At 43.9% G+C, this 19,365-nt stretch overlaps 1 protein-coding gene across 4 annotated transcripts in view; it reads right to left on the bottom strand.

Annotated features, from left to right (window-relative positions):
• The window catches only part of zgc:100829 (uncharacterized protein LOC445149 homolog), a 20,973-nt gene extending 4,490 nt beyond the window's left edge, over positions 1-16,483 (bottom strand). The window contains exons 1-7 of one of the 4 annotated variants that reach the window (XM_056406684.1): positions 16,403-16,483; positions 15,135-15,612; positions 10,231-10,375; positions 9,297-9,402; positions 8,366-8,404; positions 8,244-8,288; positions 5,887-6,178 (exon numbers count right to left, since the gene is read on the bottom strand). In XM_056406684.1, coding sequence (XP_056262659.1) covers positions 5,887-6,178; positions 8,244-8,288; positions 8,366-8,404; positions 9,297-9,402; positions 10,231-10,375; positions 15,135-15,318 — 811 coding nt within the window. In that variant the 5' untranslated portion in view covers positions 15,319-15,612; positions 16,403-16,483. Of the gene's footprint in view, positions 1-5,886; positions 6,179-8,243; positions 8,289-8,365; positions 8,405-9,296; positions 9,403-10,230; positions 10,376-15,134; positions 15,616-15,722; positions 15,855-16,402 lie in introns of those variants that run through there. The other 3 variants (XM_056406675.1, XM_056406702.1, XM_056406692.1) reach the window with 3 other exon arrangements.
• Between the last annotated feature and the right edge of the window lie 2,882 nt (positions 16,484-19,365).

Below are 19,365 nucleotides of genomic sequence, written 5' to 3' on the forward strand. Positions count from 1 at the left end.
TGGGGGGGGGGGGCTCCTGTGTGGGGGGCTTGGGGCCCCTGTCACTTATCAGCTCCGTCTGAGCGTCGCCCGGGGCGCGAGTCGGGAAGCTACGCTGGAATGTGTGTCCTTCCCTCTGAAGGTGAGGAGAGGAGGAGAGGAGAGGAGGAGAGGAGGAGGAGGAGGAGGAGGAGGAGAGGAGGAGGAGAGGAGGAGAGGAGGAGGAGAGGAGGAGGAGGAGGAGGAGGGAGAGGAGGAGGAGGAGGAGGAGGAGGAGAGGAGGAGGAGGAGGAGGAGAGGAGGAGGAGGAGGAGGAGAGGAGGAGGAGGAGGAGAAGGAGGAGGAGGAGGAGAGGAGGAGGGAGGAGGAGGAGGAGAGGAGGAGGAGGAGGAGGAGGAGGGAGGAGGAGGGAGGAGAGAGGAGGAGGAGGAGGAGGAGGAGGAGGAGGAGGAGGAGGAGGAGGAGGAGGAGGAGGAGGAGGAGAGGAGAGAGGAGGAGGAGGAGGAGGAGGAGGAGGAGGAGGAGGAGGAGGAGGAGGAGGAGGAGGAGGAGGAGGAGGAGGAGGAGGAGGAGAGGAGGAGGAGGAGGAGGAGGAGGAGGAGGAGGAGGAGGAGGAGGAGAGGGAGGAGGAGGAGGAGGAGGAGAGGAGGAGGAGGAGGAGGAGGAGGAGGAGGAGGAGGAGGAGGAGGAGGAGGAGGAGGAGAGGAGGAGAGGAGGAGGAGAGGAGGAGGAGGAGGAGGAGGAGGAGGAGAGGAGGAGGAGGAGGAGGAGGAGGAGGAGGAGGAGGAGGAGGAGGAGGAGGAGAGGAGAGAGGAGGAGAGGAGGGAGGAGAGAGAGAGGAGGAGGAGAGGAGGAGGAGGAGAGAGGAGGAGGAGAGGAGGAGGAGGAGGAGAGGAGGAGGAGGAGGAGGAGGAGAGGAGAGGAGGAGAGGAGGAGAGGAAGGCCGGTTCCTGGTTTATGAACGCGTCTCCCGCTGGCTGCTGGACATCGGTACTTTTTCCACGATGTTTTCCGCTCCGCCCGTAGGATATCGTCTTAGTGCAGACGATGCAACGCTTTATAATGTAATGTTTTTTAAATAAAAACCTCGCAGCTTTCCGGAACGAGGAGTTTGGTTGGAACGCATTTCAGTTTGTTTACGACGTCGTCCTGAAAGAGGCGCTTCCTGCTGAGAGGACGGCGGCCGTAACTCAGGTCGTCCTGTGAGGTCGACGGCTCTGAAGACGCTTCAGGTCATAAACACTGAAGAGGAAAGAGTTCTAGAAAAAGGATTCATAGTTAGTAAATCATTTAAACACTGTTTCGGTTTTATTTAAATTTATTTTTCATGATTTGTTGATTTCTTTTTTTTCAGGCCACTATTTATCTTTTTATTTAATGTAGGTTTTACCTGATTGTTATCAAAACATCTTAAAGCTGATAATAATAATGGAAAAAAAAGTATATCTAAAGTTAAGATCTTATATTTCAGGCAACAATAAAAATTATTACTCTAGATAATATTATAACCATATTTTATCCCTTAAAACCTCAAACTCTTTCCTGCCTAGTAACATCTCGCCAATATCTATAACTTTACTTCTGATTTTATAATACGTATTATTCTTATGAGCTCTGACTTCATTCATACTGTGTCAGCCCTTCGTCTTCAGTCTCGTGGAACATTTAAAACTTGTAAAAAGTTTATTGAGAGTGTAAAATCTAAGAATGTTCCAGCTCGTGCTGCTGTGCTGTGATTGGCTCGTTTCTACTTCGTTGGTAATTTTTGGACATTTTGCTCACGAGAAGTTTTACCTTCAGGGCGTTCTGCCAAGAAAGACATTATTTCACGATTTCGCGATCTTTTCTAGCAAAAAAGCATCTCGCCATCGCCATGGTGACTGACGACGTTATTCTGGCTGACTTTTTTTTTACACCAAGAAGTTCCCTCGACGTGGGAGCCGATGAGAATTTTGGATGTTAGCAAAAAATACCAAAACACGCCAGCATTAGGCTATAGACTAAAGCCTTTTTCAAGACACGTAAACGCTTAAAAGTTCACAAGACGGCCGTAAAGTGACGTATTTAATGTAAAAGTATGAGCAATTTACACCTAAAATCCTAAAACACATAATTTCCCTTTTTCCTGTCGTGCTGTTGATCAATCTGGATCGTTTCGGTGCGAGTTTCTTAGTTTTGGGGAAATAAATATTGTCCGTGAAGATACATCTTGAATATAATAGATAAATAATAAATGAAAATTGTCGCTGTGAGTAAATTCCATGAAGCGACACGCAACGCGGTCACGCTCTCCCACTTCTCAGGAGTTCAAGTTTAGTCCACTTGTGCATGAAAACCAGCGTCACCAATGCAGATTATTGGGCTCCTCTTCCTCTTCCTCCTCACAGGAAGCAGGATTCCCCCCCCCCCAGCCCCTCCCCCTGGGTCGGGCTTCCTGCCATTATCGAGGACGGACGCTCTGTCCCTATTTTATTTTGTCCACAGTCAAGACACATGAATACATATCGGCCCACCTCCACTCCCACCACGCCAGCTGTTCCTCTTCTCTTTCTTTTTTCCCTTTTTTTCTTTCATTTATCTGTTATTTACTGCCCTGGCGTGGCCCCCAGGGGTCTCATATCCAGCCACACACACACACAAAAACACATATGATTTTTTGAGTTGTATATTTTGTTATTTTCGTCGGGTTTTATTCTTGTGTGATGTGTGAAAGTGATCCAATACTTCCACGGTGATGATATTAAGAGAATGTTAGCGCTCTTGCGTCTTTTGGAGAGATTTTTTTTCCGTGGCCTTCAAAAACTACAATAAATTGGCATAAATGTTCAAAATTAATTCAGCTATTGGGATGCTGTAGAAAACATGCATGCATGCTGTGTGTGTGTGTGTGTGTGTGTGTGTGGGGGGGGGGGGGGGTCTGAATGAAAGGATCTCAATTGGAAAATATATATAATATTGAAGTGATAATGTCTCAATTTCTTCATAGATTTCAAACTACATTCAATAAAAATGTAATCGATCCAGCACGACGTCTCAAAATCGTGTTCAAAGCAATAAAAAAAAGCTTTTTTATTGTTTATGATCCACTTAGTAAGATGACGACAGGACGGACTTTTAATCTGACTTTTAACCGTTCAGCTCTCCCGCAAAATATTCAAATACTGAAATTATCTTAGTTTACATTTCAGCTTTTGTGAAAATAAAACATAACTACACCGTCATCTCATAAGTTGGCCTCCAGCTGATGTTGCAGTGTGTTTACTGTCTGAGTGAATTATGTAGGATGACGATTGTTCCAGCAGAGGGACCTTTGGTTTATGGAGATCATGATTTCTACCCAACTACACTTTTTTTTATCTCCTGCAGTTTCACTGTTGTCCACTAGATGGTGCTATTGCTCACCGTCACTACATTTGTTTCTTTAAATAACTGGGTCACTGGATGCATGGAGAAAGAGTGTTTGGGTCAATGCATGAAATTGGGTTATTCTTTCAGAATTACAATGATCATTCAAACTAGAGGTAATCTGCATAAAAATGTGTGGAAAATGATAATAACTCAATAAAATGAAACGCCTGTAATGAGTTAATTGGTTCATTTTGCCACCACTTTACAAAGTGACTTGTTCTTCCTGCTTCAATGACAACAAAGGAACAACATCGTGGACGCCAACAATCAAAATCTAATTTAAATGACATGATTAAAGGTGAATATTCCCATAACAACGTGTCCAACCCACCAAAACACATGACCTCATTTTCCATGTCGTTAAACTAAATTGGGGGAAAGCGTGACGAAGATATTTAATGAACGTACAATTATCTGCTTTATTGACCAGTTATTATCAACTGGTCAATAAAGCAGATCGTTTTACGTTACTCAACCAGTCCAGGACATATGTAACACTAACTAAACAAAAACACACACAACAGGAGTTACAGATTTTACGGATATCCCAGTTTCAGGCATGTCTGTATTGGCTGTTTAACCCCGATGACATCATCCATGTCACTGTTTGTGCATTCAATAGCATCATTTAAACACCATTTAAAAATATGATGATTAATGATGTTAGATAACTGGATATGTGAGAAGAAATGTAAGATTTTGAGTGACCCATTTACTAAAATAACATATCTGTTGATGCAGTTCGGGGAGTTTCTTATTCCCACCTCACACATCCTGAAGGACCAGCGGTCCACCATCAACCCCTCTGACCCACAAAGAGCTGAGCGAACAAACACACAGGTGGGTGTGTGTGGGGGGGGGGGCGACGCGGTACCACTACAGCACACTACGCGGTCCCTCCCTACCTCCCTACTTACCTCCCTACCTCCCTCCCTACCTCCCTACCTCCCTCCCTACCTACCTCCCTACCTACCTACTTACCTCCCTCCCTACCTCCCTCCCTACCTACCTACTTACCTACCTACTTACCTCCCCTACCTACCTACCACCTCCACCTACCCACCTCCCACCCACCTACCTCCCACCTACCCACTACCTACCCACCACTCACCCACCCACCTCCCCATCCTACCCACTCACCCACCTACCCTACCCACCCACCTCCCTTACCCACCCACTTACCTTCCTACCCACCCACCCACCTACCCACCCACTTACCCAACCCACCCACCTTCCTACCCACCCACCCTACCCACCCACCTACCTACCCCTACCTACCTACCCACCCACCCACTACCTACCCACCTACCACCAACCCACCTTCCTACCCACCTACCCACCACCACCTACCTACCCACCACCTACCAACCCACCTACCCACCCACCCACCTACCCACCCACCTACCTACCCACCTACCCACCCACCCACCTGCCTACCTACCTACCCACCTACCCACCTACCCACCCACCTACCCCTACCTACCCACCTACCCACCCACCTACCTACCCACCCACCCACCTACCTACCTACCTACCTACCCACCCACCTAACCACCTACCCACCCACCCACCTACCCCTACCTACCTACCTACCCACCCACCTACACCTACCCACCCCTACCTACCTACCCACCCACCTACCCCCACCCACCAACCTACCTACCTACCTACCTGCCTACCTACCTACCTACCCACCTACCTACCTACCTGCCTACCTACCTACCTACCTACCACCTACCTACCTACCTACCTACCAACCTACCTACCTACCTACCTACCTACCTACCTACCTACCTACCTACCTACCTACCTACCTACCTACCTTCCTACCTACCTACCTACCTACCACCTACCACCTACCACCACCTACCTGCCTACCTTCCTACCTACCCACCTACCTACCTACCTACCTACCTACCTACCTACCTACCTACCTACCTACCTACCTACCTACCTACCTACCTACCTACCTACCTACCTACCTACCTACCTACCTACCTACCTACCAACCTACCTACCTACCTACCTACCTTCCTACCAACCTACCTACCAACCTACCTACCTACCTACCTACCTACCTACCTACCTACCTTCCTACCAACCTACCTACCAACCTACCTACCAACCTACCTACCTACCAACCTACCTACCTACCTACCTACAATTCTACCTACCTTCCTACCTACCTACTTACCTACCTATCTAAATACTTACTTACCTACCTACTTACCTCCCACCCACCCACCCACCCACCATCTCACCCACCCACCCACCCACCCACCATCTCACCTACCTTCCTACCTACCTACCTACCATTCTACCTACCTTCCTACCTTCCTTCCTTCCTACCTACCTACCTACTTACCTACTTATGTAACTAGCCATCCAGTGTGAGGAGGTGTGCTCTCCTTCGATGGACATGTAGGAATGTTGTATTCCTCTGTTTTGCCCGATGATGTCACGGCGTGTCGTTCTACCTGCGGCGCTCTGCACACTCACCTTTCCCTTTGAGAGGTTCCGGGGCCTTCTGGGCCTCCTGTGAGTGCAGACCCCCTTTGGCGATCCCGGAGTCCATCCTGACGGTGCTCCTGGGGGTCGGGGTCGGCGTGGCGGTGGCGGTCGGACTCAGAGTCGCGGGGTCGAGTCTGGCGTTGATGGAGCCCGGCGCCACGGCGGCGGCGGCCGGTCTCACCGTGACCTGGTTGGCCCTGGCGAGCAGCCGGCTGCAGATGGATGGCTGAGGGGGAGCGAGCGACGTCTCCCCGGTCCCACCGGGCGGCTTCGGCTCGGGCTGCAGAGGGAAGAGGGGGGGGGGGGGGGTGGAGTGAGATCAGTGCCGACAGCTCATCCACACACACACGCGGCGGAGATTACTGTCGCGCTTGATTAAATCATTGGATGAACCATTCGCCAAATTACAGTCCTCCAATGACGCGCGGAGCCGTGACCGCTGATTAAGAGTCCACGGATGTGTGGGGGAGGAAATTATAAGGTGGGCTTGGAAAAATCAAGCCGCCCTCGCTAATCTTCCCTTCTGATCTTACGCCTTCTTAATCAACAATCTCACACTCTCTCTCCTCCTCATCTTCCTCCTCCTCCTCCTCCTCCTCCTCCCTCAGGCAGACTCTAAATCAACCGGAGGAGAGTCTGCAGCGCGGTTCTATAGCAACAGCCACTAATATATCTGCAGCACCAGAATCAGACATTTCCTGTTCCAGGAACACGTCACTCTGTACGCACTGAAAAGTAAAGGTTCCTAAATGGTTCCTTAAGAGGCTTTGTGGTTCTACGGAGAACCATCACCTACTGAAGATTTTTTTTTTCCTTTGAGGCTCCTTTATTGGTTCTTTGAAGAACCTCTCAGGTTTGAAAGGTTCTTTGTGGAACCAGAAATGGTGCCTTGAAGAACCATTTTTTGAAGGTTCTTTAAAACACCTTAATAGGTTATTTTCATATTTTTTTGAAGGAAATGGTTCTTTAAAGAACCCTGCGCTGAAAGGTTCTTTGTGGGACCAGAAATGGTGCCTTCAATAACCATGTTTTAAGGTCCTTTGAGGCACTATTATAGGTTCTTTGAAGAACTTTTTAAGGAAATGGTTCTTTAGAGAACCCTGGTTTAAAAAGGTTCTTTGTGGAAAGAACAATGTTTTGAAGGTTCTTTAAAACACCGTAATAGGTTATTTGAAGAACTATTTAAGGAAATGGTTCTTTAAAGAACCCTGGGTTGAAAGGTTCTTCTTAAAGAACCATTTTTTAAGATTCTTTGAGACAACTTAATAGGTTATTTGAAGATCTCTTTAAGGAATGGTTCTTTGAAGAACCCTGGGTTGAAAGGTTCTTCATGGAACCATGTGGTTCTCCTATGACATCCCTCTGAAGAACCCTTTTCGGTTCCAGGTGGCTCCTCCATAGTTCCGTGTGCTCGGTACTAAGACGCTCAACCGGATCATGAACCTGAAGAGGCTCAGGCGGTCGGACTGGCCAAACCACCTCAGGGTGTGGGTCGTCACGGGTTAGCCTGCGATGCGTTTGAGGCCCCGTAGAATAGGGAGAGTCTGGTATATATATTGATATATAAGAAGTGAGGGAGAGACGTCTCCTCGTGTGGCGAAGAGGAGGGGAGGAACGGAACCCTCCAGAGACTCTCCCACAACCCCATCCATCTGCAACCCGACGCGTTCTCTCCATCTCTGGCGTTTTCAAACTCGCTGATCAGGTTCATCAACCATCTGTTCCAGGGGGCAGTCCAGAAATCTGGCCTCGCCTCTTCTGATTGGGCTATTCTTTCACCTGCTCGCACACACACACACACACACACACACACACACACACACACACACACACACACACACACACACACACACACACACACACACAGGAGCGTGCACGTGTGCACAGGAAGAGACGGTGGAGATGCGTATTCTCCCCAGACAACCCGAGCTATGATGGAGCCAATGGGAGGAGAGTTCAGTTCAGCTGTTCCCCCCATGGAGAGAGAGAGAGAGAGAGAGAGAGAGAGAGAGAGAGAGAGAGAGAGAGAGGGAGGGAGGAAAGACGATCTGCAGAGAGGCTGCGAGTGAGGCGACAGCTGGCCCGACCACCATTTCCTGTTCCTCACAGAGGGTGGGGACGCCATGGAAACACACGTCGACACCCTGAAGCCACGTCTCAGAGTGGATGTGCACGCTGTGACTCACACCTGTTCTCAGAATGTGTTCCTCGGTGCAGACAACACCAGAGCATGAAGAGATATTTAGCTTTATACGCCATCCAGAGTGTTTACCGAGAGCAATAGAGGCTCTAACGACGATAAAGAAGAAGAGAGAAGAGGACAAATGACTTGGGTTCATAAATACCTTTTCTGTTTCTGGAGGTGAGGATGGATGCGCACTCACTGACACCTGTGGGTTCAACGGAGACATTACACCAGTGTTACCCCCCTCCCCCCAGAACACAGGGCGCAGTGGCGCCGACTCACCGGCAGAGGGAGTGAGGCGCTCGTCTCCTCACACTTGCCCTGGAGGCAGAGAGAGAGAGAGGGAGAGAGAGAGAGGGAGACGTGAGGACACACGTCATCCTCCTGAACTTTGAGTCACTTATACTTTAATAAACAGGGAAGTTAAGTAAGACTTCATCATACACATAATACATATTGCATAATGATAAGTGGACTATTTAGATGTGCAGTGAGTGTGATGATGCATGAAGGTCATGTGACCCAAAAGACCATCACGGTCAGGCCAGAGGAGACTCAAGCTACGATAGCGTAAAGAATTGTCTTGTTACATGCATAGGGTCTTTAAAAAAATAATGGCTGTTAGGCACAGGTGACAAAATCACTCTCAGAGGTTCAGGAAAAGATAACTTGACTTACATGAAGATAATGTTATTGTTTACTCTTTGGCGTGAGTCGCTCTGTCTAGTGATTTACATTCATATGTCAATCTTTTACTATCTATCTATTGCGGTCTAATTATATCTTCACATTCATATATATATATATATAAATATATATATATATATTAAATATATATAAATATATTTATATATAGAAATATATATATATTTATATATAAATAAATATAAATATATATAAATATATATTTTAATATATATATATGTATATATATATTAATATATATATATGTATATATATTTATTTATATATATATTTGTATTCATTTATATTTTTAGATATGTATATATAGTGGTAACTTGTTTAATCAACCCAGCGAACAGGATAAGGATCTTGCTATATTTGGGTTATTTTGTTTGATCTAATAAGAAGAGGCCAGGGTCAATTCACAGAAATAACATAATAAACAGAAGCAATACAAAATATGAAATTGTCTCAGCGTGAGAATCATGACACACAAAAGGATTTGGGTTCCAGAGAAAGAGACACACACCTTTAAACTCAGTGAGATCCCAGGTTGTGTGTTTGGAGGGAGGTTCTCGCTTTCGGTTCTGACCGGTTCTGTGTTCTGTCTCCAGCTCTTCAGGACGGGTTGATGGCTGCCAAACAGAAACACAACCAATCAAATATCTCTTCATAAATGAGCCAGAGTGTCTTTCATAAACCACCATCATGACCCAGGAAACACAACGGCCTGGTATATGTACATGTATCATAATATAATACATTCACTTGGAGAATATATGGAGATGTTTAAAGGGGGGAGTAATCCATAATATGTATTTATGTTTAAATTTGGGTATATTTGTATGTTTATATATATATATGTATATATAAGCTTAAATATATATAAGCTTGTATATATATAAGCTTATATATACATATATATAAAAATATATATATACATATATATAAATATATATATATACATATATATGTATATATACATTTGTATATATAAGCTTAAATATATATAAGCTTGTATATATATAAGCTTATATATACATATATATATGTATATATATATATATACATATATAAATATATATATATAAATATATGTATATATATATCAATATGTATTTAGCTTATATATACACATATATAAATATACATATATATACATATATACAGTATATAAACTTATATATATATACATATATACATATGTATATACATATATAAATATATCAATATCTGTGTAGGTATTGACATGTTGACCCTTATTCATATTAATATATTTTATTTATACTTTATCGTGTATGATTATATTCTCGTGTATCTACGTGTAGTGTGCACATCTTTTCTTGTTCATATGCATATCAAGAAAAGGAAATGAATAAAAAATCTGATTGAACAAAAAAACATAAATATGTATTTTTCCATGTGACATATTGTCCACTGTGTTATTATAACGTGTATATTACTGTGCAGTGTTCTGGAGACTCGGCGTCTTCTTCTCTCCGAATCCCGAGCAGATGAATTTGGAGCTCAGCTCGTCCAGCTCCCCGATGACGATGACCGCCACGTCGCCATCGTGCCCCAGCAGCCAGCTCACGCTCTTCCTGTTGGCTGCAGGGGCGACACAACCGGGAGCACGGAGTCAGAGTTCAGCCCCCTGACCCCGTCACCCAGGACAGGTCCCTTCAGGTCACTGCCCTGCACATCACTTAGTTACACCTAAATACACTTAAATATCCTGAAATACACCAAACCCGTAACTTAAATACACTTAAATAGACGTAAATATACTTAAATACACTTAAATACACCAAACCCGAAACTTAAATACACTTTAATACACTTAAATACACCTAACCCGTAACTTAAATACACTTTAATACACTTAAATACACCTAACCCGTAACTTAAATAGACTTAAATAGACTTAAATACACCTAACCCGTAACTTAAATACACTTTAATACACTTAAATACACCTAACCCGTAACTTAAATAGACTTAAATAGACTTAAATAGACGTAAATATACTTAAATACTAGAGATGCACGATCAGGTTTTTTGTGCCGATCACCGATCACTGAAATCAGTACCTGCCGATCACCGATAATACCGATCACCGATCACGGTGTCGATTGAAGCATTCTATTTATTGTGTAGCATTATTGCCTATGACTATGAGGAAATACATATATAAAGCAACTCAAACATTAAAGAAATTACAGATTTCTTTAAACATTTAGGACTTTTACTTTGAAAAATGTCCTAATTGATACATTAAAATTGTTTGATTGCTATTGTAGGGGATTTCAGATATGTATGGAACACATCTGCATTATTCATTTCCTGGAACTCTTGGGGAAATCTATTTACAGGACTTTTTTTAACATACAAAAGTCTGACTTATTTTTATAAACTCTTCCTTGGTACAGTAACATTTTTTTAATGTTAGCATAATTTAAGCTAAATCTCAGAAACGATCTATAAAGATACAAAATCAGTTCATTGTTTACTTTTATATGTTAGTGTATGATTTGTTGACATCTTATTTTGAAAAACGGATGTTGTTTCACGTGGTTCTTTCCGCTAACTTTGCAAAACCGGAAGTTGTCACATAAATCCTTCCGCTAACGTTATCAAAACCCTCGCGCGCTCCGGATCGAATGCGTTTACCGTGAGCATCAGTCTCTAGGGGCAGACATGTGAGTGTGTGTGACACGCAGTGATTCAACTCGGGGGACGGGGACGCCGCTCGGTGGTGAGGATCCCCTCGTGGACCTCTCACTCTGCGGCCCTCGCCGGGCGCATCGTCTCCGTTGCGATGCGCGGCGATTGAAACGTCTGATAGTTCTCGCAGATGTTACGTCATCTGATCGGCCGTTTTGAGAACGCCGATCAAAACCGATAATGGCAATATCGGCCGATATGGATCGGCGCCGATCAGATCGGTGCATCCCTATTAAATACACTTAAATACACCTAACCCGTAACTTAAATAGACTTAAATATACATCTAACTCTTCACTTTAATACACTTAAATAGACTTAAATACAATTAAATAGACTTAAATATACATCTAACTCTTCACTTTAAATACACCTAAATAGACTTAAATACATCTAACTCTTCACTTTAAATACACCTAAATAGACTTAAATACAATTAAATAGACTTAAATACATCTAACTCTTCACATTAAATACACTTAAATACATCTAACTCTTAACTTTAAATACACCTAAATAGACTTGAATACAATTAAATAGACTTAAATACATCTAACTCTTCACTTTAAATACACCTAAATAGACTTAAATACATCTAACTCTTCACTTTAAATACACTTAAATACATCTAACTCTTCACTTTAAATACACCTAAATAGACTTAAATACATCTAACTCTTCACTTTAAATACACCTAAATAGACTTAAATACATCTAACTCTTCACTTTAAATACACCTAAATAGACTTAAATACATCTAACTCTTCACTTTAAATACACTTAAATACATCCAACTCTTCACTTTAAATACACCTAAATAGACTTAAATACAAATAACTCTTCACTTTAAATACACTTAAATACACTTAAATATATCTAACTCTTCACTTTAAATACACTTAAATACAATTAAATAGACTTAAATACATCTACCTCTTCACTTTAAATACACTTAAATACACTTAAATACACGTGACTCTTCACATCATGTGTGCCATACAGCTGACACATGACAAAGGAAGTGACTCTATGAAACTCATATTGTAAAACTACTTCCTCCCTGCACCCTCGGGTCCTTTTCATCGGCCCAAATCGAGCTCACTTTTAATTTAAAATCCCACGTCATGCTTCCATCGCCTTCTTTCTCTGACCTCCAGGATCTTAACAAGTCGGGAATCATTTCTTTCAGTCCTGCATCGAGACAAATCCTCTCAGGTCATGTAGTGACGGTTAGTTTCATGTTCTCGAGGCGGCCGGACCGACCGGAGCCTCAGCTGTGGGCCCCGGGCCCCCCCCCCACTGAGAGGGTTTTAATAAACTTAAGACAGCACCACGGTCTCGTGGCGTCGGGCCATTGTTCCGCCACCGTTGTCGAGGAGCCAGCTGACGTGGAACAGTTCAACGTGTTTTCACAGGGAACGGGTTCTCCGGGTCGTCCTGAGGCGGAACATACCGGGACGACACCTCGCCGAGCCAGTGACGAGCTACAACAACAACAACAACAACACCCTCTGGCGGGGGAGATGAACCCCGCCAGCTGAGTAAAGGGACACTTATCATGAGCAATATGCGACATATTATGACTATCTGTTATTTAAAACGGTACATACCAACACCTTTCTTGTTCTTCTACATATTACCACCTATTAAATGGTGTTTCTTTTTATATTTTGTATTTTTTCTTTCTTATTTTACTCGCATTTCCTCCTCTGTTGCTCTCCTGAAGGTTTCTTCCCTTTCTTTTCCTGTGAAAGAGTTTTTTTTTCTATTTCTTGGGAGTTTTTCCTGAGGTCAAAGGTCAGGGGTGTCGTATGTCGTGCCGGTTGTGAACCCCACTGAGGCAAATTCGTAATCTGTGAAATTGGGCTGCACATAAAATAAACTGAAATTTAATTGAATTATTTCTCGACCGTGGACTCGGAGAGGCCGCGCTGGATTTCCGAAGCGTCTGAACTGTTGGTGTATCGGCACAAATGGCAAATACCGCCTTAAAACCTCAACCAATGAATGGGCCTGAATTGACAGAAGTAACTCCTCTGAAAATCCATGTGTCTCCGCCTCATGTGAGTGTCACCAGTTCACACACACACACACACACACACACACACACACACACACACACACACACACACACACACTGCAGCATGTAGTCATGGGTCAGAGTGCATCAACACACATTACCACAACGGCATGCCATAACCAAAAAAGGTCAAAAAGGCTTAAAACTGTTAACGTCATGCCACAAGGCCGTTTCTCTCTCTCTCTCTCTCTCTCTCTCTCTCTCTCTCTCTCTCTGTCGTTTGCATTCCCCGCATGCTTCCTGTCCTCGCTCCCTGCGCCGATTGTTTGAGTCTTAACTCACTTCCTGTTTTTATTTTTAACGGCGAAGATAAATAAATAAATCCAACAACAACAACGCAAACCCTCCACCGTCTCTTCCCCCGCGTGGTCACGTGACCTCCGCCCGCACGCCTCCGTCCGGCCTCGCCGGTCGTCAAGAGATATTCAAAACGAAAAATAAAGAGCGCCGTCCTCTCATGAAGCGCTTCCGTTGTCGCTCGGGACGAGACGGGTCACGTGACTGATGCAACACCCCCCCCCGTCAAAAACGCAATGTTCAAACCCTCCTCGGTTTTGGCTTTCCAGTAGGAGTTTAAAAATAGAAACGGGTTATTACGTCAGACGCACGCTCCTCCGTAATACTTAGAGATGAATGCAGACGGGCGAGATTTCTGAACACGGAGCGTCGAACCGGTTCCAGGAGAAACAGAGTTTCAGGTCGTTGTGAAGGACACTTCCTGGCAGCCGCCGCACTTCCTCCTCCTCTCTCTCGACCCGCGTGCTTCTCTCCATCTGAATGTTTTGAATATCCTCCCCTGACTTCTCTAATTTACCGCGACGGGGAACAGAAACAACGTCTAAACGAGACGAGAGCGGCGAGCTTTGCATCCAGTTCCCCCCCGCTCATCTGGAATAGAGTGTTTATGGCTTTTGATGATGTTCTCGTGATTAACCGTTTTCTATCTGGCCACAGGGACTACGGTGGGAATGTGGCGTTAGCTAGGACTAAGTTAGCCCTGGGTTGATTAACGTGTTCAAATAAATAAATAAATTACATTAAATTAAATTAAATTATAATAAATGACATCATATTAAATTAAATTAAATTAAATGAAAAAAAAGAAGAAGAAAAAATGAAAGAATATATAATTAAATTAAATAAAAATAAATGACATCATATAAATTAAATTAAAAACAAGAAGAAATTTTTTTTAAACAAATATAATTAAATGAAATTAAATGACATTAAATGAAATAAAATGAAAATAAATTTAATTAAATGGATCACGCCGGCGCTTCTTTAAAACACACTTGTTTTTCGGACATCCTCTCAGAGTGATATGTCATCTTACCGCAACACGTATACACTTCACTTCGCTCGTGTAAATGTTAGCGTTAGCCGCGAGCGCGGCGTCAACACGAACCCGTCGCGTCCGCCGTAATTGTTCATGACTTTGGATGTGAAAGAGGAGAGCGGCGTCGTGAACACTCTGGTGTCCGTGCGTCGCGTAAACACATCGATGTGGAGCGGCTTGGCGCTTTTGAACTACAGTTCAAAGGTCACGCGTGGGTTTCGGTTTACCTTTCCTCGGCGCCGCCCTCTTTCCCTCGCCGTCCCGGTCGTCGCCGCCGCCCTCCTCCCGCTCCTTCCAGCGGCGGACCTGCTCCTGGCGCATCTTCAGGAACAGCGTCTTCTTCTGGTCCTCGTTGAGGGCGTTCAGCATGTCGGGGTCGATGTACATGTCCGTCAGGATCTGCTGCAGCATGGCGGCGGGTGGTGGTGGTGGTGGTGGTGGGGGGGGGGGGGTGGAGGTCGCTGCCCCTCTCGGGCACCACGCGGCGGCGGCTTCTTCGCGTCGCTTTTAGAGCCTCATGTCGTCCGGTAGGAGACTTATCTTCGTCCTGGAAATCACTGGCGTTCGCTCTTCATCCTCACACACACACTCACACACACACACACGTCGGTACGAGCTCATCCGTGCGTGTGGTGGTGATGTTTTCCCCCCGGCCTACTGGGACGTCAGCGCTTCTTTGTCTTCGGAGGTCATCGTCGGGACTTTCTACTAGAGAGAAAACAGGAAACAGTTGAGGCGGACAATCGGAGGATTACGTTGTAGATTCTTCTTTTATTCTTCTTCTCATGTCCTAAGTGTTTCTCGATCTCCCCTACTTTTTTCCCCTTCCTTGTTTCTTCAGAAAGTCTGTTTCAGTCCGTTTGAGTCCGTTTGAGTCTGTTTCAGTCCGTTTCAGGCGGCTGCGCCGTCCCTCCCTGCCTCCGTGAACACGGAAGAAGCCCGAACCCTGTTTCCAAACTGACACTGTGGCCTCAGAATGGGAGGAGATTCCAAAAAGGACTGTTTCTGTCATCGCTGGCCCACCTCCCTCCTCCTCCTCTTCCTCCTCCTCCTCTCCACACATCCATTCCCCAAAACCCCTGTTCCTCCCCCCCCCCCCCCCCCCTCCCGTGAGATAGCAGCTCCATTTTAACAGTTTCTTGTAAAAAACAAACAAACAACAAGCGGCTCTTCAGGCCACGGGGCGGCGTGAGCCGGTTCCTCTAACAAGGAGATTGCGATGGACTCCTCCAATCACAGCGGGTAGTTAAACAATGGCTACCACACACACACACACACACACACACACACACACACACACACACACACGCACACACACACTAGCGGCACACTTGGAGGGAAAGAAAGCCGAGAAGTATCGCACTGGTGGAATACAGATGTGGCCACGAAACAGAGTGAAGGGTGCAGAGAAGGAAACAGGGGGAGAGGGGGAGTACGTATATGTGAGAGAGAGAACACAAAGGGGTGAGAGAGAGAGAGAGAGAGGAGTACTCACAGTGGGATGTAGACAGCCGCTCCACTGCAGAGCGAACTAAGCTGAGAGAGTCAGAGCGGCTGGGTCCTCCTTGTCTTTGTGTGTATGACTGGGCTGATGACATCACAGCATTCCATAATCTCCCTCCCTCTCTGCCTCTGTCTCTCTCTCTCTCTCTCTCTCTCTCTCTCTGCCTCTCTCGCTCTCTGCCTCTGTCTCGGCATACACATAGACACACGCAATTTGGTCTTTTAAAGAGGAAGAGAGCAATTCAGGAAGTTGATCTTGCACATTCAAGAAGTCGTAAAAAAAGAAAGAAAGAATGAAAGAAGATAAAAGGGGGCGGAAAATCTAATATAACCTCAAATGTTCACGCTCCTTTTTCCATAACCGCGCTCGCACACACAAACACTACATATAAATACATGTTACATTTAAATGGTAGATTGATAGATGGATGTATATTAGTCATTGATCCCAAATCAAGGAATAATTGTGATACACTTTAGTCAAGCATTACATAGGAACAAAATAAATAAATATGTATATTTATATTTTGTTAGTTTCAGCTTCACTGTCATAAGGATGGATACAGGATATATATATATATATATATATATATATAGAGAGAGATGGATCTAAATAAATACATTCAAATTCCAATATATATATATGTCTGTAAATATATGCATATGAATCTAAATAAATATATATATAGATCCAATATAAATATATATGTCTATAAATATATATATATATCTATATATTGTGTTACACGTATATATGTTAGTATTACGTTCAGAGTACTTGTACAGAGTGTATGTCATGTTATGTTATGTTATATTATGTTTGCTATGGTAGTTGTTGTGGTGCCTTGTCCCAAGAATTTCAGTGCCCAGTCTGATCCTGTGTCATTCTGTGCATCTGACAATAAAAGACTTGACTTGATATATATCTGTAGATCCAATATAAATATATATATATGTCTGTAAATATATTCATATTTATATATATATGTCTGTAAATATATACATATTTATATATTTATATATATACATATATATATTAGGGCTGTCAGCGTTAACACGTTAATCTATGCGATTAATTTGGCCGCCTTAACGCACTAAAATATTTTGACGCAATTAACGCACATTTTATTTTATTTTATTTTTTTAGATTAAAAAAAATATATATACTTTATTAATCCCCAAGGGGAAATTAGTTATCTGCATTTAACCCATCCTTAGTTATTAAGGAGCAGTGGGCTGCAGTGATGCGCCCGGGAAGCAACTGGGGGTTCAGTGCCTTGCTCAAGGACACTTCGACTTGCTTCCGGTGTTCATTGAAGTTGTTACACTCCTCTGAGTGTCAAGCCGCGGCAGTACGGTTTGACACTGTTTCCGTTTTTAAAACAATTATTTCTCCGCGAAAATAAGGAGCAGAAATCAGTTTAACTCGTGGATGAATCAGTCGGGTTTCCTCCTGCTCCTCCTTCCTCCCGTCTCCCCCTCTGATACACAGAGGAACGGAGGGGCGACGTGTCGGGGGACGCGGCGCGGAAAGAACTCGTCACACGAAACCTTCACCGTGATTGGTCAATCCGTTTGTCTGTCAACATTTTGCGAAAAATACAACCAATGAACACTCAGTAAATCACAAGGACCTCCCACCACACATGTGAGGCTCATGAGCAGCCTGTCAGTCAGAGAGCAGAGAACACGGCGCAAGGACAACTGAGCCTCATTGAATAGAGATGAGATTGTTCTGGAATGTTTGATGTATAACACGTGGGGGTGTGTCACATGCAAACGCCTTTAAAAGGTGAATTTACATTGTTTTGTAAAATGTATAAAATGCCCCCAGCCTCCGGAGGGTTAACGTGACATATTTGAATGTCAGTCAGTTACCAAGGCCACTGGTTCTGCTGTTCAATGTTAAAGATGACAGGACCAATGGGGTCTTTAATACACCTTTTCTTACTAATCTGATGTTTCACTGAAGAAACAATTTATCATCCACAATATTAAATACCTCGCTGGCACTTTATAGGTAGGAGCCTCTTTGAAAACACAGCTCTGTGTGAAGTTTTGTCTTTAAAAAAGAATACATTTAAACAAGTGTCTAAAATACACGCTGTCTGAAGGGATTACTCGTTCATTTAGAAGATTTAGTCTTTTGAAGAAAAAAAAACTTTTAATCGCGATTAATGAATTTCAAAATGTGCGATTAATTAGTTACTTTTTTTTAATCGATTGACAGCCCTAATATATATACATATTTATATATTTATATGTATATATATACATATATATATATCATGTATCTATCCTTGTGAGTAAAGCTGAATCATTAGAGATAATTTAATAATTTTAATTTTAATTATGACTGTATAAATGTGCCTGATGGACGTGTTGATGTAATGCAGGTGCTGTGGCATTACAACATGAGCTCCACACACATATATATCCAGCGCGCCTCTATCCCGGATGTCATGTTTCTAAACGATGTGCAGCTGCAGCTCAGGAAGCCGTAACCCCCCCCCCCCCCCCCACGTGCCTCGAGCCCTTTCATTCCACCACAGTGAAGCCATCTTCTTTCCCTTCGGTTGCCCAGCCTCTCATGTATAGGTCAACAGCGCCCTCTGGTGGTCACCCCGGAAACCTACACATAATGACGTCACCACCACGAACCACCAAACGGCTTCGGCATCCAGCACGAAATGAGGATTAAAAAAAATGGATGCAGGGGGCAAAACATAACGGGCGGAAGGCACAGCGACACCAGACGCACATACGCACCTAAAGGTCAAAGGTGGCAGGATGTTGCGCAACACGGCGGCATATTAATAATAGTGCGTCGCTGTCAGGGAATAACACTCAGGGGACGCTGACCATGTTGCAGCATCAATTAAATATCAACAGCGAGCAGTGTGACCGGGCTCAACCTGCTTTCTTGATCTTACCCAGCAGAATATTTATTATTAT

Source organism: Pseudoliparis swirei, chromosome 3 (assembly GCF_029220125.1).
Source record: "Pseudoliparis swirei isolate HS2019 ecotype Mariana Trench chromosome 3, NWPU_hadal_v1, whole genome shotgun sequence".
Classification (NCBI taxonomy): Eukaryota; Metazoa; Chordata; class Actinopteri; order Perciformes; family Liparidae; genus Pseudoliparis; species Pseudoliparis swirei.